This window comes from Amblyraja radiata, chromosome 33 (assembly GCF_010909765.2).
Source record: "Amblyraja radiata isolate CabotCenter1 chromosome 33, sAmbRad1.1.pri, whole genome shotgun sequence".
Classification (NCBI taxonomy): domain Eukaryota; kingdom Metazoa; phylum Chordata; class Chondrichthyes; order Rajiformes; family Rajidae; genus Amblyraja; species Amblyraja radiata.
The window spans coordinates 9,629,698-9,653,863 of NC_045988.1; the positions used below are offsets into that span (position 1 = coordinate 9,629,698).

Genomic DNA, 24,166 nt, shown 5'->3' on the forward strand with positions numbered 1-24,166 from the left:
GTAAAGTGTGCATCAACAGCACTGCAGTAGCTAGAGACTTGTTCAGAATCAGCATAAACACCAGCTCCAGTCACACACTGGGGGCAGCCATTTCACAGCTGAATACAAATATAAATAACTGAAATGTGCTGCAGAAAGAAAAAAGATTCTTGCCCCATTTTATACACAATCACAAACAACTCAGAAAATAGCCTCCGTCGGGCAAGCTCGCAGTTATATAAATTATGAAAACTATAGTTCATAATTAAGCATTATTACACACCCGGGCAGATATTTAAATAGACAGGCAAGGCCAAGGACGTCAAGTCTGATTTGAGAATCGAGCCAATTTGGTTTAATTACTGAACCCATGATGCTGCTCGTACACCATTCCTTTCTGCAGCACACTGATTCAGAATGACAATGTGAACAGATGAATGCAAAGCAGACTTCACACACGTACTCTGCAAATACACTTGCTAAAAGTAATAATTTGAAGATATGGCTTTTTATTGACATACAAACTTGTGAAATATTGTACAGAATTCTACATTAACTTGGTTTCCTTGCGCTGTTTTAATTTACCCACCCTCTTTCCCTCCCCCCACCCCCCTTTCCCACTTGTTAACTTTCTCTTAAATAATAAGGCAACAATTATTGGAGTGATGAGATAAACGCGAGATATTTTAGATGATAGAAAGAACAAAAATAAGAAAGCACAGACTGAGAAGATATTTGACAAGATAGGGTTCATATTCTATTGAGTTTTTATATTTGGCTCTATACGTGTCAATGTCTATCCCATTAGAAACAAAATCATTTTGACCCGTACGAGAGGAAACCAGAACCTTAACTTATCACGATAAAAAACCATCTTGCTTTACTCCCAATTCACTAACTCGTCAGACTTCTAGTGCACACAAAACACGTAGAACTGGGATAAAGCGGATGTTGCTTCTGATGACCGTACTTTAAAGACTGAAAGATAATCAGCACACTTGAATCATTGAACTCTGTCGCCTAAATCTTCAGACTGTAGCTATGCTTAACTAGTCCTGAGCAGCATTACAAACAGCAGAGTCCACAGGTTTGTGTAACACGATCTGGGTAATAACCAACTACACCATCGAACCAAGAAAAATTGTTCTGAAGTTGTCTGTTCCTAATTTGCACGGTTTCATATTGCTACAACTGCTGCCAACAGATTAACTTTCTGATCCAAGTGTTATTTTTAGTAAATACAATTTAGGTCAGGAAATGAAAACAGATGTAGAATTTCATTACACCTTGGGTAATTTTAAATAACTTACCCCTGATGCACAAGAAACATGAGTGTACCAATAAAAAGTATCAATGTATGACACCAAAATTAGCATCTTCCATATCACACATTCTTATAATAGTCTCGGTAAAATACTTCCAATCCTATGGAAACACTGGACTGAAGGTGGGCAGTTAATCTAGTATTTTAGCGCCTTTTTCTCAATTCAACTGTGGAGAAATTGATGGATATATTCTGAACCTACTGATGATTAATCCACATTGTGGGCTGCCAATTCCATATTATATGGGAATGAGCAGTGGAACACCAACATTTACAGAGAAAATCCTCACCAATTCCACTCAGTCTAAAACAGAAAATTATCTTTCAGGTTTAAATAGTTTTGTTTGTTCCCACTGCAATGTCTGAGCAAGGGCACCAGATGGAACACTTGGCCTTGTCAGTATTGAATGTTAAAGTAACAGTTCAACAAGTGCACCTCATGGTCTCTGAAATACGACTGGAATCGGACAATGGCATCAGTTTTTCCCTCTACTTTACTTTGGATTCTAGTTTAACTGCACACCTTTTTAACCACTGACTGCATAAATTCTTACATTTTGTAACAAGAAAGTAAGGATTTCATGCAGGTACTGGAATTTACAAATAAAAACTGCCTTATGAAGACTGCTGACACTCAAACCTTGGCTCCGGTCTATATCAGCATGGTCGTTGGCCTTTCAAGGAATTTCTTGAACTCAGCCAGCCACTGGGCACCAACTGCTCCATCCACAACACGATGGTCACAGCTCAGTGTCACTGACATCATGCTGGCAACGTCAAACCTGCAGAACAACAACAGAGTTTAAACCTCCACGTTTCCCTCAACATATCACATTACCCGAGATAAAGAAGTTAACTCATCTGAACAACGCAAAGAAGATGAAGATCCAAATGTAGGAAGGAACTGCAGATGCTGGTTTACACTGAAGATAGACACAAAATGCTGGAGCAACTCAGGTCAGGCAGCATGTCTGGGGAAAAGGAATAAGTGATGTTTCGGGTCGAGACCCTTCTTCAGACTGAGAGTCAAAAGACTCAATCTGAAGAAGAGTCTCGGCTATTCCTTTTCTCCAGAGATGCTGCCTGGCCCGCTGAGTTAATCCAACATTTTGCGTCGAACAAACCAAATGAAGTGATTAATGGATAAACTATAAATCAATTAATCTTAAGATAAAAACAGAAAAAATGGAAATATTCAACAGATCAAACAGCAAATTGTGGATATAGAAACAGTTTCATGTTGATGACTTTTTGCCAGAACTCGAATGAAAGCATTTCCACCACTTTGTGATTTTATCTAAGATTTCCAGCATCTGCATATTTCTTTTGGTTTTCTATTCATTCCTACATGACAAATATTACTTGTTTTCAGAAGTGCAGTCAATGTCTACAAGAGAAGTTCCACAACTAGTCAAAATATTACAGCGCAGACAAGTTTTACGCAATCATCCATTCAGGCATGACAGCTGACAACCTTTGATAACGTGTTTAATTTGCTCCGTGCATGGAAGTTGCCTACCCTCTCTCGTTTTCTGCAGGAAGCAGTCTTTGTTCAGATCCACCAACAGCCAGAATACACGCCTGAGGTGGGTTGATAATGGCCGAAAAGTTCTTTATACCGAACATCCCCAGGTTCGATATTGTAAAAGTGCCGCCCTGATGTCAAGAAGAAAAACTGGGTTAATACCATGTGTGGATCCTTACTTAGACGAGTGACCTCTCCAACATTATCATCAGAAGTGAATATTTACAGAAAGAGTTACATACAATGATATTTTAACACCCTTGCAATGAAGCCCAATTGACTAATTCTTGCTGATGCGCTTGTTAATATACTTGTTCATAAATGCCAACCCAACTTATCCGTCTCTGAACAATGTTGCCAAAGCCTGCCCCCATGAGTATACCATTTTTACATCACAACACTGGGCACCAAAGGCGGGATCCTTGCGGAGTTACTCTTTGAAGATTGTGCCTACCTGAAACTCCTGGGGCTGGAGCTTTCCTCCGCGAGCTTTCTCTGCCAGGGATTTGACATCGTTGCTGATGGCAATCAGTCCTTTGATATGTGCATTGAAGACAATGGGAGTAATCAGGCCAGCAGTGGTGCTCACAGCCACACAGACGTCCACAACGTGGTTTCTGAAATGGACATAAACAAGCGGTCTCAGCTTGTTCCAGGTAACCTGTAGTCACGAAACATTTCTGTCCCGTTGACTCTAGCACAAGTAATGGGGAAACAGTGGCTCATCCGTTAATGGCAATGTCAATCAATCATAACATTAATAATTAATTAATAATTTGTTTATAGGGACAGTGCATATTAATGAACATTTTGCATGTAAATATGCGAGATTGTAGCCAATCAGTAGCTAATTTCCGTCTCTAGTCCCAGGCAAAGGTAGGTGAAGTGTCTTGCCCAAGAACACAACGACAGTACACACTCCAAGCAGGATTCGAACCGGCCACCTTCAGGTTGCCAACCGAACACTTAGCCCATTGCCACATAGAACAAGTGATCACGCTCTGCTGACTCACACACGTCTGAGAAAAAGTACTGTGGTTTCCCTTGGCTTCTCTTAGACTGGCGGGATCAATGCTCACAACCGTGATTGGTTAACAGTAGAACAACAACTATGTACCGTGGACAGCTGATTGTATTCATGTATGGTCTTTTCTTTGACTGGATAGCACACAAGCAAAAGCCTCTCACTCTATCTCAGTATAAGTGACAATAATAAAGTACACTAAGCTGCTTTGTAAACAAGGATTTGGTGCAAGCAAATGGGACAAGCTCTGTATGTCATTTGGTTCGCATGGACAAGGCAGGCCAAAAGCCTGTTTCCATTCAGTATAGCCCTCAGACACCAGTTTTTAATAGGCACTGTGCTATTTCATGGTATCTTGGTCTGAGTAAAGCTGACAGATTCCCAGGGTGGCTGTTACTCGGTTTAGGCCTGTGGAAAGTGTTCTGCCTGTACCCAGCCATTCGGAAGCTGGGTATACACTGTATTCCATTCCATTGTCCAGTGCTAGGCAGGGCCAGATGTAGTGTCTGCCACAGCTCGTTGTCCTCTCTGAGCATGTATTCATCTTTTTACTATCATTGCATCAAACCACTTTTTGAGGGTTTCTACAAAGAACACAAGGTACCATAGTCATACAGCAGACACAGGCCCTTTGGCCAACTACATTTTACAGCAGCACACAATGCAGTGTCACCGAAGAGTACCGAATGTTCCAAGACAATTTGCCTTGTTCACTTTGAACCAGCAACATTTCTCAAACACACCAGGTTAATTATTTACATAGAAGCTGCATAAACCATGGCCCGTACCTGTGAATAAGAATCAGTCGGAACTATTCTGCGATTTAATGTAAAAGGCGATTTACAGGAAAAGGCCCTTCAGCCCACGATATTTGTGCCATACATGTTGAACAAGTTAAACTAATCTCCTCTATCTGCCCATGATTCATATCCCTCCATTCCCTGCATATACACACGTCTATGTAAAATATTGCTAATGCTCTAATCTCTCACTTGATATACTCATTCATTGCCTTTCCCCATTTGAAGGCTACAAGACAGAGAAGATTACAAACCGCTGCAGTTTTAGTCAAGTACCACATCAAAATAAAACATTTTCTATTCAAATTTTTCCCTGTTGTGAAAATAGCACGAATCCTTGGTATTATTTAAAATGGTTACCAAGTTCTTTCTCACACTGATAACACTCGCTTTTAAATGTAGTCAACTTTCTTTTATTAAAGCAACATTAAGCAATTCTGGACATCTGGCTACTCACTGCCTGATAATGGTGTCCTGCCAGGAGGAATTCGCCTCAGGGACCTTCAAACACGCCAGAGCTGAGGCCTTTATGAGAAAATCATTCACCGACAGTTTAATGCTTTCAGATTTAACTTCCTAGTAATAAAGAGAAACAATTATAAATAACTTTCCAGGGTTAATCACAAAACAATAATTTGTCTTAAACCTGCATGAAATTCTCAATTGTGCTGAGCAATGACAAGCTAACATTGGTACTGGGTAGAGATAACATCTACTTCATACTTTGTTACTGCTTAAGCTAAATACATTGTGTAGGAAGGAACTGCAGATACTGGTTTAAACCGAAGATAAGACACAAAATGCTGGAGTAACTCAGTGGGACTGGCAGCATCTCTGGAGAGAAGGAATGGGTGAAGTTTCGGGTTAAGGAGGGCCACGACCCGAACGTCACCCAATCCTTCTCTCCAGAGATGCTGCCTATTCCGCTGAGTAACTGTAAGCTAAACACATGGTTTGCTGATTGCAGATAAGTGGATCACCATATAAAACTCACATCACACCTGTTTGCAAGTTGGGAAATATGCCACACATCATAAGTTATAAGAGCATAATTTGGCTGTATGGCCCATCAAGTCTACTACGCCATTCAATCATGGCTGATCTTTCTTTCCCTCTCAACCCCATTCTCCTGCCTTCTACCCATGACACCCTTACTAATCAAATCACTTGGCAGGCTGGCACAGTGTACAGAAGCAACAGTTACAATGTCTGAAACACCAGCGAGCATGGCAGTGGAAGTGCACCAGCACCCAAACACCACACTCGTGAATTTGGCCACAATGCCCAGGATGGTGCCAGAAATTTGTAACAACCCTTACATCCATTTTTCTTGTGTAGAAATATGTTGCACAGATATATAAGCAATCACTGTCTAAGTTATTTGCACAGAATTGTTGTACAGCATGTTCCGTGGTTTGCGTTTGCCATTCCAGTCATACCTCGTTCAGTTGCTGCCGAAGTTTCAGAATGTTGCCCATGTTGATGTCTATCGACAGGTAATAATGAGGAATGCTCTGCTTGGACAGCATCAGACGCTGAGCTATAATCTGAAGCAAAACACAAGCAAGGGAATTACAGAGAGAAAAATAAAGGTGAGAAATGCTGCTCTTCACCACCAAATCACCAATTTTGGTGCTAGCTCTTTACCTTCCGTATGTTGGTGATAGGGACATCGGTGAACATCCCAGTGGGAATAGATGCTAAACTGGGAGCAGCAGCAGTTGGAGTCTACAAAAAATACAAGCAAAACACTTAAATACTTTATACCAACTGGTAGTCACAATAACACAGCAGCTAAACTCCACTCTAAAATTCCTGTTTCTATATGTCTAAAATATACTCACTGCAAGAAACAGGAAGTGCCCTTTGTTGCTCATTCCTGCTCTGCCTCCCAATTATATCAACGCAATCCTGGTCCTCAATGCTACATCCACCCACTATCCCCATATCCTTCAAATAACTTTAAACCTACAAATCTATTGGTCTCCATCGTGATACTCGTTGACTCAGCATTACATCCCCCGTGGGTGGAGAATTAAAAGGTTCATGACCTTACTTTAGTTTAGAGATACAACGCGGAAACAGGCATTTCGGCACACCGAGTCCGCACCAACCAGCGATCCCTGCACATTAACATTATCCTAACACACTAGGGACAATTTACATTTATACCAAGCCAATTCATCCGTAAACCTGTACGTCTTTGGAGTGTGGGAGGAAACCGAAGATTTTGGAGAAAACCCACGCAGGTCACAGGGAAAACAACGTACAAACTCCGTACAGACAGCGCCCGTGGTCGGGAACGAACCCGGGTGTCTGGCGCTGTAAGGCAGCAATTCTATCGCTGTGCCACCGTGCTGTCATAATCAAAGATTGGTTTATCATGGTCACATATACCAAGATACAGCAAAACGCTTTGTTTTGGGGCTATTCAGGTAAATCATACGACCCACGAGGCCATCAGTAGTGCAAAAAAGAAAAACAGTGCAGAATATAGTGTTCCAGCTACAGAGAAAGTGCAGATAAAACACATGCAAGTGCTGCAATGGGTAGATTGGGCACTCATCCCAAATTTATGAGATTCTGATAACAGCAGGGGAGAAGCTGTTTTTCAATCTGGTGTGTGCTTACAAGTTGTTGTATCTTCTGCCCAATGGGAGAGGGGAGAAACAAAGAATGACTGGGCTGAGCCACAGTACTGCCCATTACTTCCTTATTGATCTTCGAGCCATGTGTTTAATTCTCTAATTTTATTGACTGGCTACCACATTTTAAGTAATTCGTAGTAATCCAGAGATTTACATATCTTCAACAGAATCTGTGTACAGAACAGAAACAGGAACTTCAACCCACCACATTAAAAAACATTCCCCCTCAACCCCATTCTCTCTGCCTTTAAAATATCCATTGTCGGCCGCCAGAGCCTTCTGTGGCAATTAATTCCAGATTCACCAACCTGACTAAAGAAATTCATCAACCTGGCACACTACAGTCATAACACATAGACACTGCTATTTATGGCTTTAAATATTGATATCCTGAAAATCTCAACCAATCTAAAAATCTGAGTCTCGAGGTAGGTAATAAAATTATTTCTCCGTCCCATAACTTTGCTCCCTGCAATCCCTTGCCATTTCTATGAGTGACTGTTGACGATGTGCCTTATTCCTCAATTCACTCTTAAACCACTCAAGGAGAAATGCATTAGTGAGTGATGGAACCCATAAATATGTTCTTCAATTCTTAACAGAACCGTCTAAAAGTTTAATTGTTATTCTGGTAAACATTAAACTCCCATTGCACATTCATCAAAAATTGACAGGCCTGAAAGCCAATTTATGTCATGTTTCATTCATACACTCTCACACGTGAATCTCTTGAAAGCCTTGTAACTGTTTAGTTTGTAACAAACAAATAATTGAATATTTCGGCCGACGTGCACTAGTTGAGCCAAAAGGCCTATTTCCATGCTCTTAAGTTGCGATTCAAAGAATGAACTATACAGGTGCACAACCTTTTATCCGAAGATCCAAATAACGAAAACCTCCGAATAGCGGCCATTTTTTCGGTCCTTGAAGAAAGGTCCTTGAAAACGTTCACCGAGGGCGGCCCGCAGAGGTGACAGCGGAACCTCCGGTCGGTCCTCGAAGAAAGGGGAACTAAATCCCCATTCATAAAAGAGAAGATGAGGGTATATTGCGCGGGAGGGTTAATAATTGACAATATGCTGCTGCTTGCCCGCTGAATTAAAAAGTTCCCACGGTAGACTCACGATATACAGTGTTTCGTGAGTCTTGCGTGGGAACTTTTTAACTCAGCGGGGCAGGCAGCAGCAGATTGTCGCTCGCTTCAGTATCACCCCACCTACACCCCTCTGCTTCCCGGCCATGTGTGTGACCCCTTCCCTCCCCTCTCCAGCTCCCCGCCCATTGCACCGGCGCGGGGGCTTTGCACTGTCTTCACGTCGGCGATTGCAGCAGGACCGTGTCAGGACCAATTGGACACCGACCACCAGGCCCACCGCAAGCACGGAGATCCCAGAGACCAGCAGCCCAGCCCAGCCCCACTCCAACTACAGAGGAACCTGGGTTGCGGATGACGGGGCGCAGCTCGGGGCGTCGTAGGGGCCCATCGGGGAGCGGCCACTCAAAGCCATGCCGGGAGATGTAGGGCCCTGCCCCGGTCTTGACGTTGGAGCCCCCGGCGGGCGCTAGCAAGTCCGCGGCAATTTACAGCCGCGCCGGGCGTTGTAAGGCCCCCCTCCAGGTCACTCTCAACCTCTATGATGTTTGCTCTCAACCCCGTAATTCGGGCGGGAGAAGTCGCCGCTGCCGGTGCCCCGCAAAGCAGTCTCCCACCAGAGACCCGCGAGCTCCCGGTGTCACCATCCACCGGAGTCGGGTCGCAGCAGCTCGCCCCCGCAGCTCTCCACGCTCCGAAGCTGGCTAGCTCCACGGAGGTAGGTCCGTAGGTCCACAGCTCCCACCGCCGCCCACCGACCCCCAGGCCCACTGCAAGCACGGAGATCACAGAGACCCACAGCCAGCAGCAACTGCACCCCAGCCCCGCTCCAACTCCAGAGGAACACGTAGGGGCAGAAGCTGATGGTGTGCAAGGTACGTCTTGTTCTTGGGGTGGCGGATGAGGGGGCGCAGCTCGGGCTGTGGGCGAACTGCCACTTGTCGCTGTAGCGGCCAAAGATCATAGAGGAGCCTCTATGATCTTTGGTAGCGGCCCATCGGGGAGCGGATTCCTCTGGAGTTGGAGGGGGAGGGGGGTATTGTGCTGTTTGATCGCCCCCTGCTATCCCAGGGACAGGGAGACACAGCGGCTTTTTAGACTGGTGGGCAATCACTTCCAAAGTTCTGCCCACATAGTCAGTACACTTCTCCTACACTGTATTTCCTACAAACATTTATTCTGCAAGAAAAAACGACATTGAAGACTCAAACTCGCGATCGAGTAACTGCCAGGATCAAGGCGCAAACTCGCGACCTTGCGGATATGAGCCGAGCACTCTACCACTGAGCCAGCCATTAAAATCTACGCTAAATAATTTCCATTCCGAAGACCGACAAATTCTGAATTACGAAAAGTGTCTGGTCCCAAGGCTTTCGGATAAAAGGTTGTGCACCTGTATAGGGAAACCATCCCAGAGCAGATTATCAACAAACCATCATATAACTGTGAGTAGCTTTGTATTTTTAGTTTAAAAAAAAAACAGATCTGGAAATCAGCACATTTGCTTCTAATTTTGAGTCATTTTTAACTCACCGGCACTGCCTTTGAAGGCACGAAAGAATCAACATCTTTTTTCCTAATCTGGCCTTCTGGTCCAGTGCCTACATAAAGAAAACAGATCCACGTTAGACTAACCCAACTGATGTCTGCAGGAACTTTCATTGCATTCCATTTAGAACGGAGACGAGGAAACACTTTTTCTCACAGAGAGTGGTGGGTCTGTGGAATTCTCTGCCTCAGAGGGCGGTGGAGGCAGGTTCTCTGGATGCTTTCAAGAGAGAGCTAGATATGGCTCTTAAAAATAGCAGTCAGGGGATATGGGGAGAAGGCAGGAACGGGGTACTGATTGGGGATGATCAGTCATGATCACATTGAATGGCGGTTCTGGCTCGAAGGGTCAAATGGCCTATTCCTGCACCTATTGTCTATTCCTTTCCCAAGGAGGTGTGAAATTTATTGATCCTTAATTTTAACTATCTCAAATTGCTCAACTGTACATTTTTAAATATAAGATTTTTAAATATAAGGAAGTTTATATAATACATAATCCAAAACATCATGCATTTGAATTTATTGCTTTGAAGAACAGTTAGTTAGGAAAACAAATTGAGAGGATATTTTTCCCCATTCAGGCAGACCCCACCAAACAATAAATAAAATGAATTTATTTTTGGCAGTACAAGCCAAAAAATACTGGACAACGGCACCTACAATGATCACAATACTCCTCCCAGTAGCAACACTGCACCTTCCACTAACATGACCTTTTCTTAACATTGGAAGTGTAAAGTTAAAGCTTCAACAATATAACACTTCAACAATCCCATTGATGTACACTTAAGCTAGATTAAAGACTGTGGTCCAAACCTACAAACTACCGATCAGCAGGTAGGAATACTATAAACTGGGTTTCTCTACCAACATGCACTTTGGCAGAGACTCATGCTGTTTGACATTTAAGTAAACATTAACCTCGGCGCTTTGAGCATTAACCATTTTACATTTCAGTAAACATTAATCTCAGTGCGGTAAGCTAAAATCTGTTCAATTTCACTTTTGGTGCAACGTACCTTTCACTTGTTGGAGGTCGATGCCCTTTTCCGCTGCCAGCTTCTTTGCCAGAGGACTGGCAAACACCCGACCTTTGGGATCTCTGGGTATGGGTGGGGTAAACATGGGTGGTGCTGCCACAGGTTGCTGTGTGGCAAGGGTAGGCTATAACACATCAAGAGACAGGGAACACTTAAATCTAATCACTTTTTTTTTTTTTTAAACAATTCACTGTGCAACACAGATGACTGCACATTAGGGAACAATATTCTACAATGTAAACCAAAGCTTTTTCACATACTTTATGAACACACCAGTAAATGCGTCAGTTTATCAATGTCACAACCAAGTTGCTAAGGACTGGGTCCGAGAACAAAATCTTCCCATCTTCCAGAGATTTAAAAATAAATGTAATTACAGTTAGTATGTAGCACTGAATATTAAATGGATGAGGCATATTAATTTGAGTTAGTGTTTCAACAACATTAGGCACTTAATCCTAACATAAAACTTTTACTGGAAGTGCTGGCTCGAAGGGCCGAATGGCCTCCTCCTGCACCTATTTTCTATGCTCAAGTTTGGGCAGACAGGCCAAGCCATTAAACAAATTTCAATCCCTGGAATTATTTCATCTACAATTGTACTTGAGATATTGGAAAAACATTTTTTGCCTTGGACTGGATAAGGAGAAGTGAACCAAAATTCAGTGCAATGATAATGGAGGTCAGATGAGAGAACCTAAAAGTACCCAAAAACCAAGTGCATGGCTTTAAGGTAGAAGGTTTAGAGGAGGTTTCGAGGTAGATTCTTCTCACTGAGTGAGTGGATGAAATTTGGGACCATCAGTTTGAATAGGCAGTCGAGGCAGGTAGGCTCACAAATGTCAGTACCTAGACAAGCACTAATGACCCAGGGAATGGAGGTCCACAGATCAATTGGTGATAAACAGAGTGGTCTGTACAGACGCGCTGAGCTGAAGGACATGTTTCCGAGATACACGATTGTACTAGAATGCGCTCTTACTGGAGGTGGAGCTTGCTGCTTGATATCGGCGACTCCTGTTTCCACGTAGTCAGCAAAGGCCGGTATGTCGGACTCCTTCTCCACGATGATGCACAGCGTAGTCCCGAGGGGAATGTCCCTGCTGCCCTCAGCCACCAGAATCTTGGCCAAGTAACCTTCTTCCATTACTTCAAAACCTAAGGACATAACGTGATAGACGAGAATAAGAAATCTGCATTTTAGATATCCATAGTGCATTACAAAAACAACAACCCCCTGGGAACACAATCTATCATATTTATATGAAACTAACAAACTAAACAAAATCTATGGAAATTTGGGAATATTTCTCTGAGGTTAATCTTTATTCATTTGCGGATAATTACAATTACAATTACAACTACAATTCAATTTATTGTCATTTGGACCCCTTGAGGTCCAAACGAAATGCCGTTTCTGCAGCCATACATTACAAACAAATAGACCCAAGACACAACATAATTTACATAAACATCCATCACATTGCTGTGATGGAAGGCCAAAAAAACTTCTCTCTCCACTGCACTCTCCCCCCCGATGTCAGAGTCAAAGTCAAAGCCCCCGGCGGGCGATGGCGAATTGTCCCGTGGCCATTAAAGCCACGCCGGGTGATGCAAGGCCGCACACCGGGTCTTGGTGTTAGAGCCCCCGGCGCGCGCTCGCAGCCCGCAGCCATTCCAAGCCGCGCGGGGCGGTGCTGTAAGGCACCGCTCCAGGAGCTCTTCAACCCCGCAACTCGGGCGGGAGAAGTCGCCGCTGCGGAAGCCCCGAAAAGCGGTCTCCCTCCAGGGACCCGCGGGCTCCCGGTGTCACTGTCCGCCAAACCCGCAGTTGCAGCCACCGAATCTCCGGGGGTCGGGTCGCAGCAGCGTCCACCACAGCTCCACCCGCTCGACTCGGCCAGCTCCGCGACGGTGAGGTGAGTAGTCGGCACCACAGCCGACTAATCACTGTTTGGAGTACTCTTCCTCACATGCCCTTCCTGTTGGAGGCCGCTCCTCGTTGCAGCCCCAACGACAACGGAGACCCGACAAAGAAAAGGTTGGGTCTCCCGTGCAGGGAGAGATTTAAAAGTTACCCCCAACCCCCCCACACCACCCCCACCCCCCCCATTGACAATTTAGCACAATGCTTTTGAATTGAATGATTGCTAAGAGTTAAGGGGCAACCAGTGCCTTGGTCTGGACACACACAGAGGCCAGACGAGCTTCAGATGACAAGATTTCATTCCATGAGGGCCATGAGTGAACATGCCAGATTTTGGTCAAATCTGGCCAATTCATGATCACTGCTTTTTCAGTACAAGTATTTTTAAGTTAATTAACTGAATTTAAATTCCCCAGATCCCAAAGTGGAATTTGAACTCATTTATGGATTGTTGGTTCAGTAACAACCCTGCAGTACACACTTTACAAATATCAACAGAAAGTTATCTTAAGGTTACAACAGATCTTTGTTAAACTGGAAAAGTGAGCCAAGGAAGACAGATTGAATATAACTTGAACAAGTTCAGTGTTGCATTTTGGTAGGTTAAACAAGAGCAGGACTTGCACAGTAAACGGCTGGAATATTGTAGAATAGAGAGACCCATGGAGACAAACATAGAAATTAGGTGCAGGAGTAGGCCATTCGGCCCTTCGAGCCTGCACCGCCATTCAATATGATCATGGCTGATCATCCAACTCAGTATCCCGTACCTGCCTTCTCTCCATACCCTCTGATCCCCTTAGCCACAAGGGCCACATCTAACGCCCTCTTAAATATAGCCAATGAACTGGCCTCAACTACCCTCTGTGGCAGAGAGTTCCAGAGATTCACCACTCTCTGTGTGAGAAAAGTTCTTCTCATCTCAGTTTTAAAATATTTCCCCCTTATCCTTAAGCTGTGACCCCTTGTCCTGGACTTCCCCAACATCGGGAGCAATCTTCCTGCATCTAGCCTGTCCAACCCCTTAATTTTATAAGTTTCTATAAGACCCCCTCTCAATCTCCTAAATTCTAGAGAGTATTAGTCTATCCAGTCTATCCAGTCTTTCTTCATAAGACAGTCATGACATCCCAGGAATCAGTCTGGTGAACCTTCTCTGCACTCCCTCTATGGCAATAATGTCCTTCCTCAGATTTGGAGACCAAAACTGTACGCAATACTCCAGGTGTGGTCTCACCAAGACCCTGTACAACTGCAGTAGAACCTCCCTGCTCCTATACTCAAATCCTTTTGCTATGAAAGCTAACATACCATTCGCTTTCTTCACTGCCTGCTGCACCTGCATGCCTACTTTCAATGACTGGTGTACCATGACACCCAGGTCTCGCTGCATCTCCCCTTTTCCTAGTCGGCCACCATTTAGATAATAGTCTGCTTTCCTGTTTTTGCCACCAAAATGGATAACCTCACATTTATCCACATTATACTGCATCTGCCAAACATTTGCCCACTCACCCAGCCTATCCAAGTCACCTTGCAGTCTCCTAGCATCCTCCTCACAGCTAACACTGCCCCCCAGCTTAGTGTCATCCGCAAACTTGGAGATATTGCCTTCAATTCCCTCATCCAGATCATTAATATAAATTGTAAATAGCTGGGGTCCCAGCACTGAGCCTTGCGGTACCCCACTAGTCACTGCCTGCCATTGTGAAAAGGACCCGTTTACTCCTACTCTTTGCTTCCTGTTTGCCAGCCAGTTCTCTATCCACATCAATACTGAACCCCCAATACTGTGTGCTTTAAGTTTGTATACTAATCTCTTATGTGGGACCTTGTCGAAAGCCTTCTGGAAGTCCAGATACACCACATCCACTGGTTCTCCCCTATCCACGCTACTAGTTACATCATCGAAAAATTCTATAAGATTCGTCAGACATGATTTACCTTTTGTAAATCCATGCTGACTTTGTCCAATGATTTCACCACTTTCCAAATGTGCTGCTATCCCATCTTTAATAACTGACTCTAGCAGTTTCCCCACTACCGATGTTAGACTAACTGGTCTGTAATTCCCCGTGTTCTCTCTCCCTCCCTTCTTAAAAAGTGGGGTTACGTTTGCTACCCGCCAATCCTCAGGAACTACTCCAGAATCTAAAGAGTTTTGAAAGATTATTACTAATGCATCCACTATTTCTGGAGCTACTTCCTTAAGTACTCTGGGATGCAGCCTATCTGGCCCTGGGGATTTATCGGCCTTTAATCCATTGTTTTTACCCAACACCACTTCCCGGCTAACCTGGATTTCACTCAATTCCTCCAACTCCTTTGACCCGCGGTCCCCTGCTATTTCCGGCAGATTATTTATGTCTTCCTTAGTGAAGACGGAACCAAAGTAGTTATTCAATTGGTCCGCCATATCCTTGTTCCCCATGATCAACTCACCTGTTTCTGACTGCAAGGGACCTACATTTGTTTTAACTAATCTCTTTCTTTTCACATATCTATAAAAACTTTTGCAGTCAGTTTTTATGTTCCCTGCCAGTTTTCTTTCATAATCTATTTTTCCTTTCCTAATTAAGCCCTTTGTCCTCCTCTGCTGGTCTCTGAATTTCTCCCAGTCCTCCGGTATGCTGCTTTTTCTGGCTAATTTGTACGCATCATCCTTCGCTTTGATACTATCCCTGATTTCCCTTGTTATCCACGGATGCACTACCTTCCCTGATTTATTCTTTTGCCAAACTGGGATTAACAAATTTTGTAGTTCATCCATGCAGTCTTTAAATGTCTTCCATTTTGCATATCCACCGTCAACCCTTTTAGAATTAATTGCCAGTCAATCTTGGCCAATTCACGTCTCATACCCTCAAAGTTACCTTTCTTTAAGTTCAGAACCATTGTTTCTGAATTAACAATGTCACTCTCCATCCTAATGAAGAACTCAACCATATTATGGTCACTCTTGCCCAAGGGGGCACGTACAACAAGACTGCTAACTAACCCTTCCTCATTACTCAATACCCAGTCTAAAATAGCCTGCTCTCTCGTTGATTCCTCTACATGTTGATTTAGATAACTATCCCGCATACATTCCAAGAAATCCTCTTCCTCAGCACCCCTGCCAATTTGATTCACCCAATCTATATGTAGATTGAAGTCACCCATTATAACGGTTTTGCCTTTGTCGCACGCATTTCTAATTTCCTGTTTGATACCATCTCCAACTTCACTACTACTGTTAGGTGGCCTGTACACAACACCCACCAGCGTTTTCTGCCCTTTAGTGTTTCGCAGCTCTACCCATACCGATTCCACATCCTCCAAACTAATGTCCTTCCTTTCCATTGCGTTAATCTCCTCTCTAATCAGCAACGCTACCCCACCTCCTTTTCCTTTCTGTCTATCCCTCCTGAATATTGAATATCCCTGGATGTTCAGCTCCCAGCCTTGGTCACCCTGGAGCCATGTCTCCGTGATCCCAACTATATCATAGTCATTAATAGCTATCTGCACATTCAACTCATCCACCTTATTACGAATGCTCCTTGCATTGAGACACAAAGCCTTCAGGCTTGTTTTTACAACACTCTTACCCCTTATACTATTATGCTGAAAAATGGCCCTTTTTGATTTTTGCACTGGTTTTGTCTGCCTGCCACATTTACTTTTCACCTTGCTACCTATTGCTTCTACCCTCATTTTACACCCCTCTGTCTCTACGCTCACACATTTAAGAAACCCTTTTCCCTTTAACTCCATCCTCCACTATCCCATTCGACACCCCACCCCCCTTATTCAGTATGTAATTCCCTGAAAGTGGTGTCAATTAGACAGGGTGGTGATGAAGCCATTTGTCACACCTGCTTTCCTCAGTCAGGGCAATGAATGCAGGAGTTGGGACATCATGTTGCAATTGTACAAGACGTTGGCGAGACCACATTTGGAGTCTTGTGTGCAGTTTTGTTTACCCAGCTGGAAAGGATGTTCCCATGACTGGAGGGCAAGAGGAGGCTAGATAGGCTGGGATGAGTATAGGAGGCTGAGGAGCAACCTTACAGAGGTGAATGGTCAGGACCATTTTCCCAGGATGGGGAGCCTAAAAGTAGATATATGGTGAAAGAAAGATTTAAAGCGAGGTGCAACTATATGTTTAAACAATGTTTAAAGGACATTTGAAAAAGTACATGAATAGAAAAGGTTTAGAGGAATCTGGGCCAAACACAGACAAATGGCACTAACTTGGATAGACATGTTGATTGGCATGGATGAGTTGGGTAGTAGGGCTGGTTGATGTATAGCTCTAGGACTCTAAATCAAGCCTGCACTAAACAGTGTCAACATGGACACCTGCAGCCACATTGCTAATGCATATTATGATGGTACCCGAATCACCAATTTTGCACTTCTTGCAAACAAGCTAGCAGGAAGGTAACTTACAAAATGGAGAAGTGATGTTTTCTGAATTACAGTGCTGTTTGCAGTAGAGCCATCTGATGTCAATACACACCTATCGTAGCTTTATCCGTTTCGATCTCTGCTATGAGGTCACCTTCACGCAGTTTCTCCCCAACTTTTTTCTCCCATCTCTGAATGGTACCCACTGTCATGGTTGGCGAAAGAGCAGGCAGAGCAATCTGAGGATGGACAAGATAATCTGGCGTCATTATCCACTTGAAATTAAAATTTAGATATTATCAAAATGGTGCGATGTTTCAAATGTTATTTTCCATACGAAGCTATGTTTTGAAAACAGCTGAAGCTTAAATTTGCAACATCTGTACTTAACAGTCTCTGACCACAAATTAGTATATTGATATGGAGATGAACAGATGGTGTCCTTCTCTGAACATTACTCTGCATTCGATTGTCAGTGTGCAAGGCCACTGATGGGGGATGACAGACTAAACCAAAGTTCTGTGTACCTGTCACCTTTCCCCAATTTACTACCAATTAAGCCCCCAATTGCAGCCTTTAAAATACATTTTTATCTTGTTCTGAACCTACAGCTGTCACAGAAACAGAAACATTAATAGCCAATTAATTCAGAGTTTATTGGTGGACTCACAGTCCATGTTGTGCTCACCTTCATGTGTGAGGGGTATGAACTGCCGGGAGCTTTTGCTGGAGCCGAGGGTGGTGTCGGAGCTGTGGGCGATGGCGTCTGTGGGGCAGAAGCCACTTGCTCTGGAGTGTAATCCTTAAACGCTTCAATATCTTCAATACTAGTCAGTGCAACCCAGAGAAGAATCAAAAAAGAATTGTAGAAGATGGAAATCTGAAATAATTATGCAGATAATGCTGGGGGAAATCACAGCAAGTTAGGAAGCAGCTGTGGGAAGAGAACAATTAACGTTTCAGGTCTGGAATTCTGCATTAGAATTAATCGGATAAAGAATCCCTGATCTTAAACATTAACTGTTTCTCTATCTCTAGATACTGCCCGGCCTGAGTTTTGTCAGCATTTTCTGCTTTTATTTCAAATGACAGAAAAGATCAAAATTCAACTTAAGCATGGACAGTGTAGAGTCTCAACAAAGACCAACATTGGTACAAAAAAAGGTTTATAAAAACGTATTCAATCATGGATAACGTGCAATCAAGTCCATCCTAACCAGGCACGCTGTGGGCTTGGACATTAATTCCATTTTCTCCCACCAATCATAGTTTAATTTCTTGAAAACAGCCAACACCGAATTCAGGGAAAACGAGAAAATTTAAGTCCAACCCCTGCCAAATAGCCAAGCTGCAAACAACCAAGGCAAGCGGGGGTTATTCCAAGCTATAAAGATTATGATGTTGACAAAGAATTATAAACATAAAGTCTGACTGCAATGGGGATGGAGGAGACAGTAGGTTGCAATCGAAACCAACCCTCATATTTTCTGACAGTAGTACCGTTTAATGAGGGAGAGATTCAAAATTATTTAAGTGTTTCCAAAGGAAGAAAGGCACTCTTGTTAAAAAACAATTCAGTTCCTCCTTCATCCTGTTGGATATAAACTCTTAAAATATATTACTAGTTTGTGGTAGTAGACAACTGGAGTCCAAAAGTGAACCTCAGATTCTGATCATATTGATCCCCAATTCTGATTTGAACAACATGTCATCGCTGTAACAATATTCCTAAACTATTTAAATTTCCATTTAAGGCAGTTTTTTAAAAATATGAATAAATGCTTATTTTTTGACTTGGAACTTTTAGGCAGATATGTTATATCAATGGTTAGAAACGTGGGCAGAGAAATGTCAGATGGAGTTCAATCAGGCAAGTGTCTCGTGTTGTACTTTGGGAGGTCAAATATAAAAAGAATGTTTATGGTAAATGGTAGGACCGTGATCATTGATGGGCTAATTAAAATTTACACGGCACACACAAGAAGGAACAAGGAAACCGATTATAGACACAGGCAGGAGAAATGTTATTTATAAGTAATACTCACTTTGAAACTGTGATGCAAATGATGGTACCAAGCGGCACATCTCGTGCTCCTGCTGGCAGGAGGATCTTTGCCATATAACATTCTTCCAGGCTCTCAAAACCTACTGTAGCCTTATCAGTTTCCACCTTTTGAAAACACATAGCTGCTTGAATATAGTGGAGTCAAGAGTCAAGTCAACAGTGTTTAATTGGTACATGTACTGACAACAGAACAGTGAAATTATTACCTGTAGCAATAGCACACATAAAATAATACTCAAAAATACAAAACATTAATAATAGTACTAGGACTAGTGGGGTAAAAAAAGTCTGTAAAGCTACCAAAGACACAGTCCATAGAAGAAACCCAAAAACTCCCCCGCGCAAGAAGCTATTTGGACGTGTTGCGATGCTTGCTATATTCAAACATATCTTGTGCTTCCAACTGCTATAAAACTGATCAATTTTATTGTTCTGCCTTTAAACAATCTGATTTGGGACATAATGTGATAAAGCTGCTTTTACCCAATATGCCCATGGAAAGCAAAAATCTAAATGTCAATTGTCTGGAAAGCAGTTTGAAACCTTCACCACTCTTTGGACAGAGGCATTTTAAGCACCATTCCTAAAACGTCTTGGTCTAATTTTGAGATTGTGGTCCAAAAATCTAGATTCCCAACCTGTGGAAATAATTTCCGGTTATTAACTCCATCAACTTCCCTTAGCTTCACAATTTCAACTAAATCCCTCCAACCTGAATTCTAGAGAATACAAGTTTGTAAACAACCTTGGAGCACTGTTCTCGGAATTACAGCCTCCTCAGGTAGGTTTGGAGATATTGAAATGTAGCAACCATTAGAAAGCAACTATTTTAGTGCAAAGGCCAAAATGTGACATACCAAGTAACAACAGAAATAAAATAAGCAAGGCTGCAGAAATATTATCTGTTTGCTTCAACTTTATAACTTTTATATCCCTTCACATTTCTCGTCTGAACAGAGATGGCAGATGATCTGATAACAGCCACCACAATGGTAAATTTTATACCGCACTTATTCAGCTTTTGCCAAATTAGCATGATTGTGCCCAGACAAATTATTCAATAATTTTTTTCAATAACAGCCTGGCCAATTTTAAAGTTAACGTGGGAGTGAAAAAGTACATAAACTCAAGTAAATTGCCATTTGCACAACTACAGTGGAATGAAAATCTTACTTGCAGCTATATCGCACATAGACTCAGACATTCAAAAACATAAATTATATATACATTCTGCAAAACAGAATTATACACAAATTATGTACATAGTACGAAGCTGTGCAAAATAGAAAGATGTCAGTGCAAAACAATTTCAGAGTAAGTCCGTGGTAGTAAGAGGTCAAGTCAAGTCAGGTTTATTCGTCACATACACAAACGAGATGTGCAGTGAAATGACCAGTGTTCAGTATAGAGGTAAAATAAGGATCACCAGAGGTCACCAGAATACACTGTGAGAACAGACCAAGGAAAACAAATGCTAGAAATCTGAAATAAAATACTTAAAATACTCAGGAGGTAAGGTAGCAGCCAAAGAGGGAAAAGCAGTTGACAAATAATGTCAATGAAGCTGCATCGGGACTTTGTAAAAACAGTTACAAAGTTCAGTACACTCCATCCAGAGCATCAAACTCAGTGCTTTCCACAGCTTATCGTAAAAGCAAGTTTCTAAATCACTTACTTCAGCTATTAAGTCTCCTTCATTTATTTTATCTCCTTCCTTCTTCTCCCATCGGGCTATGGTTCCCATCTGCATTGTTGGGGACAGGGCAGGCAATGGCATCTAAAGTAAAACAGTAAGTGTCACCCAGTTGCAACTGGTCAGGTACAACTCGATAATGAAAAGCAACTTCTTCCTAGCAATGTCTTCATTCATTCATTGTTACTGCAAATGAATTTCAACCAATAGTTTTGCAGGTAGCGCAGCTACAACACGTGTTTCCATTCACAAATCAGATAGTGTGGGTTTACTAATTCTAATAACAATTTTGATCGGGAACTAGAGAATTAATTCGAAGTTACTTTAGAAATCGACAAGCAGGAAAAAAGTGGTGTTGATTAAAAAAAAAAGTCCAGGAAAAAAACAAACTGTCCCCATGCAACATCCCTGCAGTTATCATCTCATCAGGTCTGTTAGCTACACCTCAGGTGCCCATGGATGTTAGCAAGCGATCACTGTATTGACACTTGTGCAATGATGTAGCATTGTTTATATTTTTAGCTTGTAGTAACAAAAATAAAATTTTAGTTGACACGAAGAGTGACAGGTAATATTAACCCAGATGTGTTGTGCCCAATAGGGTAACGGCATCACAGGACTAAGTCATTGCAGTGTCAGGTTTCAACCATAGCGGGTAATATCACCACAGAACCTGAAAAGGGAAAATTTAAAACAAAACAACTTAGTGTAGCAGCTGATTAGTTATCAGTAAGTGCCACGTGACTGTTTTCACCGTCCCAAGCTCCGTTCTCCGTGACCTCTATCGCAGACGACAAGAACATCAATGTCACACATGCTCCAAACCCACAAATAATAATTAGGAAGGAACGTTTGTAAAAGAAATGCCAGACTTGACAATTAGCACTAACCATCACTAACCCATCTATTATCATTGTCCTGTGGGGGGGTAATTGATTAACATTGGATCAGCACCTGATGAGAAGAGGGTCAGAGGTTGGATGATCTTCAGTGAGCTATTGAAGTGTTAACTCTGCAAAGTATTTCCACTGTCCACAAACACAAAGAGTATGCGGCGAAAACGCCATACTTGCTTACAACTCATGCATGATGAAGTGTAGAGTGGCCTTGGGGTGCAGGTTCATTGCTCCCTGAAAATGGCACCAGAGGTGGACAGGGTAGAAAAGAAAAGGCTTTCAGCATGCTTGCTTTCATAGGCTGAGGCACTGAGTAAAGAGCTGAAATGTCACATTGCAAATGTATAAAATATTGGCTAGATCACACCACATGAAAGACGTGGTAGCATCAGAAAGAGTGCAAAGGAGACTCCCCAGGATTTTGCCTGGAATGGAGGGTTGTAGTTATAAAGGGGGATTAGATTGGATGGGTTTATGCTCACTGGGGCACAGGCTGAGGAGTGACAATAGATAGCTTTATAACATTAGGAATAAGCATAGATAGGTTAGAGTTTTTTTCTGACAGTGGGGAACTGTAAAACTAGAGAGCATAGGTTTCAGGTGATAGAAGAAAGTTGAAGGAGATCCGAGGAGCAGAATGGACTCACAGAGGCAATATTTAAAAGGCATCTGGACTGGTACTTGCATGAAAAGGAGCAAAGTTACAGGCCCATTGTAGACACAAGGGACTATGAAAGCGAAAGAGCCTGTTTCTGTGCTGTACATCAACATCAAACCCTCGTCAGTTGGTACCAAAAGATTATTTTTATGGATGGCAATTCCCCTCACAGTGCAATAATACAATTGCCATAATAAATGAATTAAACTAACATGACTATAACCCTAGAACATATTACTAGCAAGCATGTACCCACACATGTGCAAGAATGAAGTGTAGATGTAGTCAATACAAAAACAGAGAACGCTATAAACACTGAGTAGGCAAGGCAACTTGTACTGAGACAGACAGGGCAACCCGCTCAGACTCACGGTGGGCATTTAATCTCGTACCCCAACACACTGCAAGGGAAGTAACACGGACCATCTCCACAGACGCTGCATTCCCCGGGAGGAGTGCGGGGAGCGGCCGCTTGCCCGATGACATTGGCGACGACCCTGGCCGCTCTCCGCGGGCCTGAAGACGGGAGAGACCAACCTGACCCCCCGGGGGAAGGGCAATGGGATCTTACTGTGCAGAGCGCGTTCCCGAGGCGCGGCCCCGACTCACCAGCTGATGCGGGGGCAAGCTGTAGTAACGCGGGGCCGCGCTCAGGCCCGGGGCGGGAGCGGGAGCGGGCAGCGTTCGGCCCCGCAGTTGCAGCTGCAGCCACGCCCGCGAGGGCCCCGCAGAGCCACTGCTGCCTCGAGCCGCCGCTGCCGCTGCTGCCAGCCGGTAACATCGCTGGGCCTGTGGGTGTGGGTGTCCGTGGGCCCCGGGCCGGAGGCGGAGGCGGGCGCACGGCCGCAGTCGGGCGGCTTGGCGGAGCATGGCGGCTCCGCGTCTCCTCACTGACCTCCGTGCGGGCCCGGCCGGACGTGACGTCAGCCCACAGACCCGCCCCGCACGCCGGCCCCCGCCCCGCCCCGCACTGTCATGGCGTCGTGTACAGGCTGCAGGTCCTGCTTTACATCCGAACATAGACCAGGGAGGGAGCTTAGAGGCGGAAACCACATGGGCGTCAGTGGGCTTAAAGATTTGCTTATATAAGTGCAAGTATATTGCCTATTACATAGAAAATAGGTGCAGGAGTAGGCCATTCAGCCCTTCGAGCCTGCACCGCCATTCAATATGATCATGGCTGATCATCCAACTCAGTATCATGTACCTGCCTTCTCTCCATACCCCCTGATCCCTTTAGCCACAAGGGCCACATCTAACTCCCTCTTAAATATAGCCAATGAACTGGCCTCAACTACCTTCTGTGGCAGAGAATTCCACAGATTCTGTGTGAAAAATGTTTTTCTCATCTCGGTCCTAAAAGATTTCCCTCTTATCCTTAAACTGTGACCCCTTGTTCTGGACTTCCCCAACATCGGGAACAATCTTCCTGCATCTAGCCTGTCCAACCCCATAAGACCTACCTACGTCAGGGAATGCCTGCAAAAACTGGGACTGTCATTGTGCCACGGGCTTAGATGGAGTGGAATTTGTCAAACATGTTCATGAAAG

The 24,166-nt window shown here is 43.5% G+C and overlaps 1 protein-coding gene across 1 annotated transcript; it reads right to left on the minus strand.

Annotated features, from left to right (window-relative positions):
• Positions 1–617: 617 nt before the first annotated feature.
• dlat (dihydrolipoamide S-acetyltransferase) lies at positions 618–23,537 on the minus strand. Its single transcript, XM_033049707.1, has 14 exons — positions 23,225–23,537; positions 21,044–21,145; positions 19,349–19,473; positions 17,992–18,130; positions 17,416–17,542; positions 11,967–12,142; positions 10,964–11,108; positions 9,927–9,994; positions 6,300–6,380; positions 6,092–6,199; positions 5,110–5,228; positions 3,283–3,445; positions 2,823–2,959; positions 618–2,085 (listed from the first exon to the last, which is right to left on the minus strand). The coding sequence occupies exons 1-14, from the start codon at positions 23,483–23,485 to the stop codon at positions 1,956–1,958; spliced, it is 1,881 nt and encodes a 626-aa protein (XP_032905598.1). The 5' UTR covers positions 23,486–23,537; the 3' UTR covers positions 618–1,955.
• Between the last annotated feature and the right edge of the window lie 629 nt (positions 23,538–24,166).

What these genes read in the sequence shown, in the direction of transcription:
- dlat (XM_033049707.1), bottom strand. Translation starts at nt 23,485, where the DNA reads ATGCTCCGCCAAGCCGCCCGACTGCGGCCGTGCGCCCGCCTCCGCCTC. An exon ending in GCTTGCCCCCGCATCAGCTG is followed by an intron (nt 21,146 to 23,224) that starts GTGAGTCGGGGC and finishes GTTTTACTTTAG; the next exon opens with ATGCCATTGCCTGCCCTGTC. An exon ending in TGCCTTCAAAGGCAGTGCCG is followed by an intron (nt 6,381 to 9,926) that starts GTGAGTTAAAAA and finishes TATTTTTTGTAG; the next exon opens with ACTCCAACTGCTGCTGCTCC.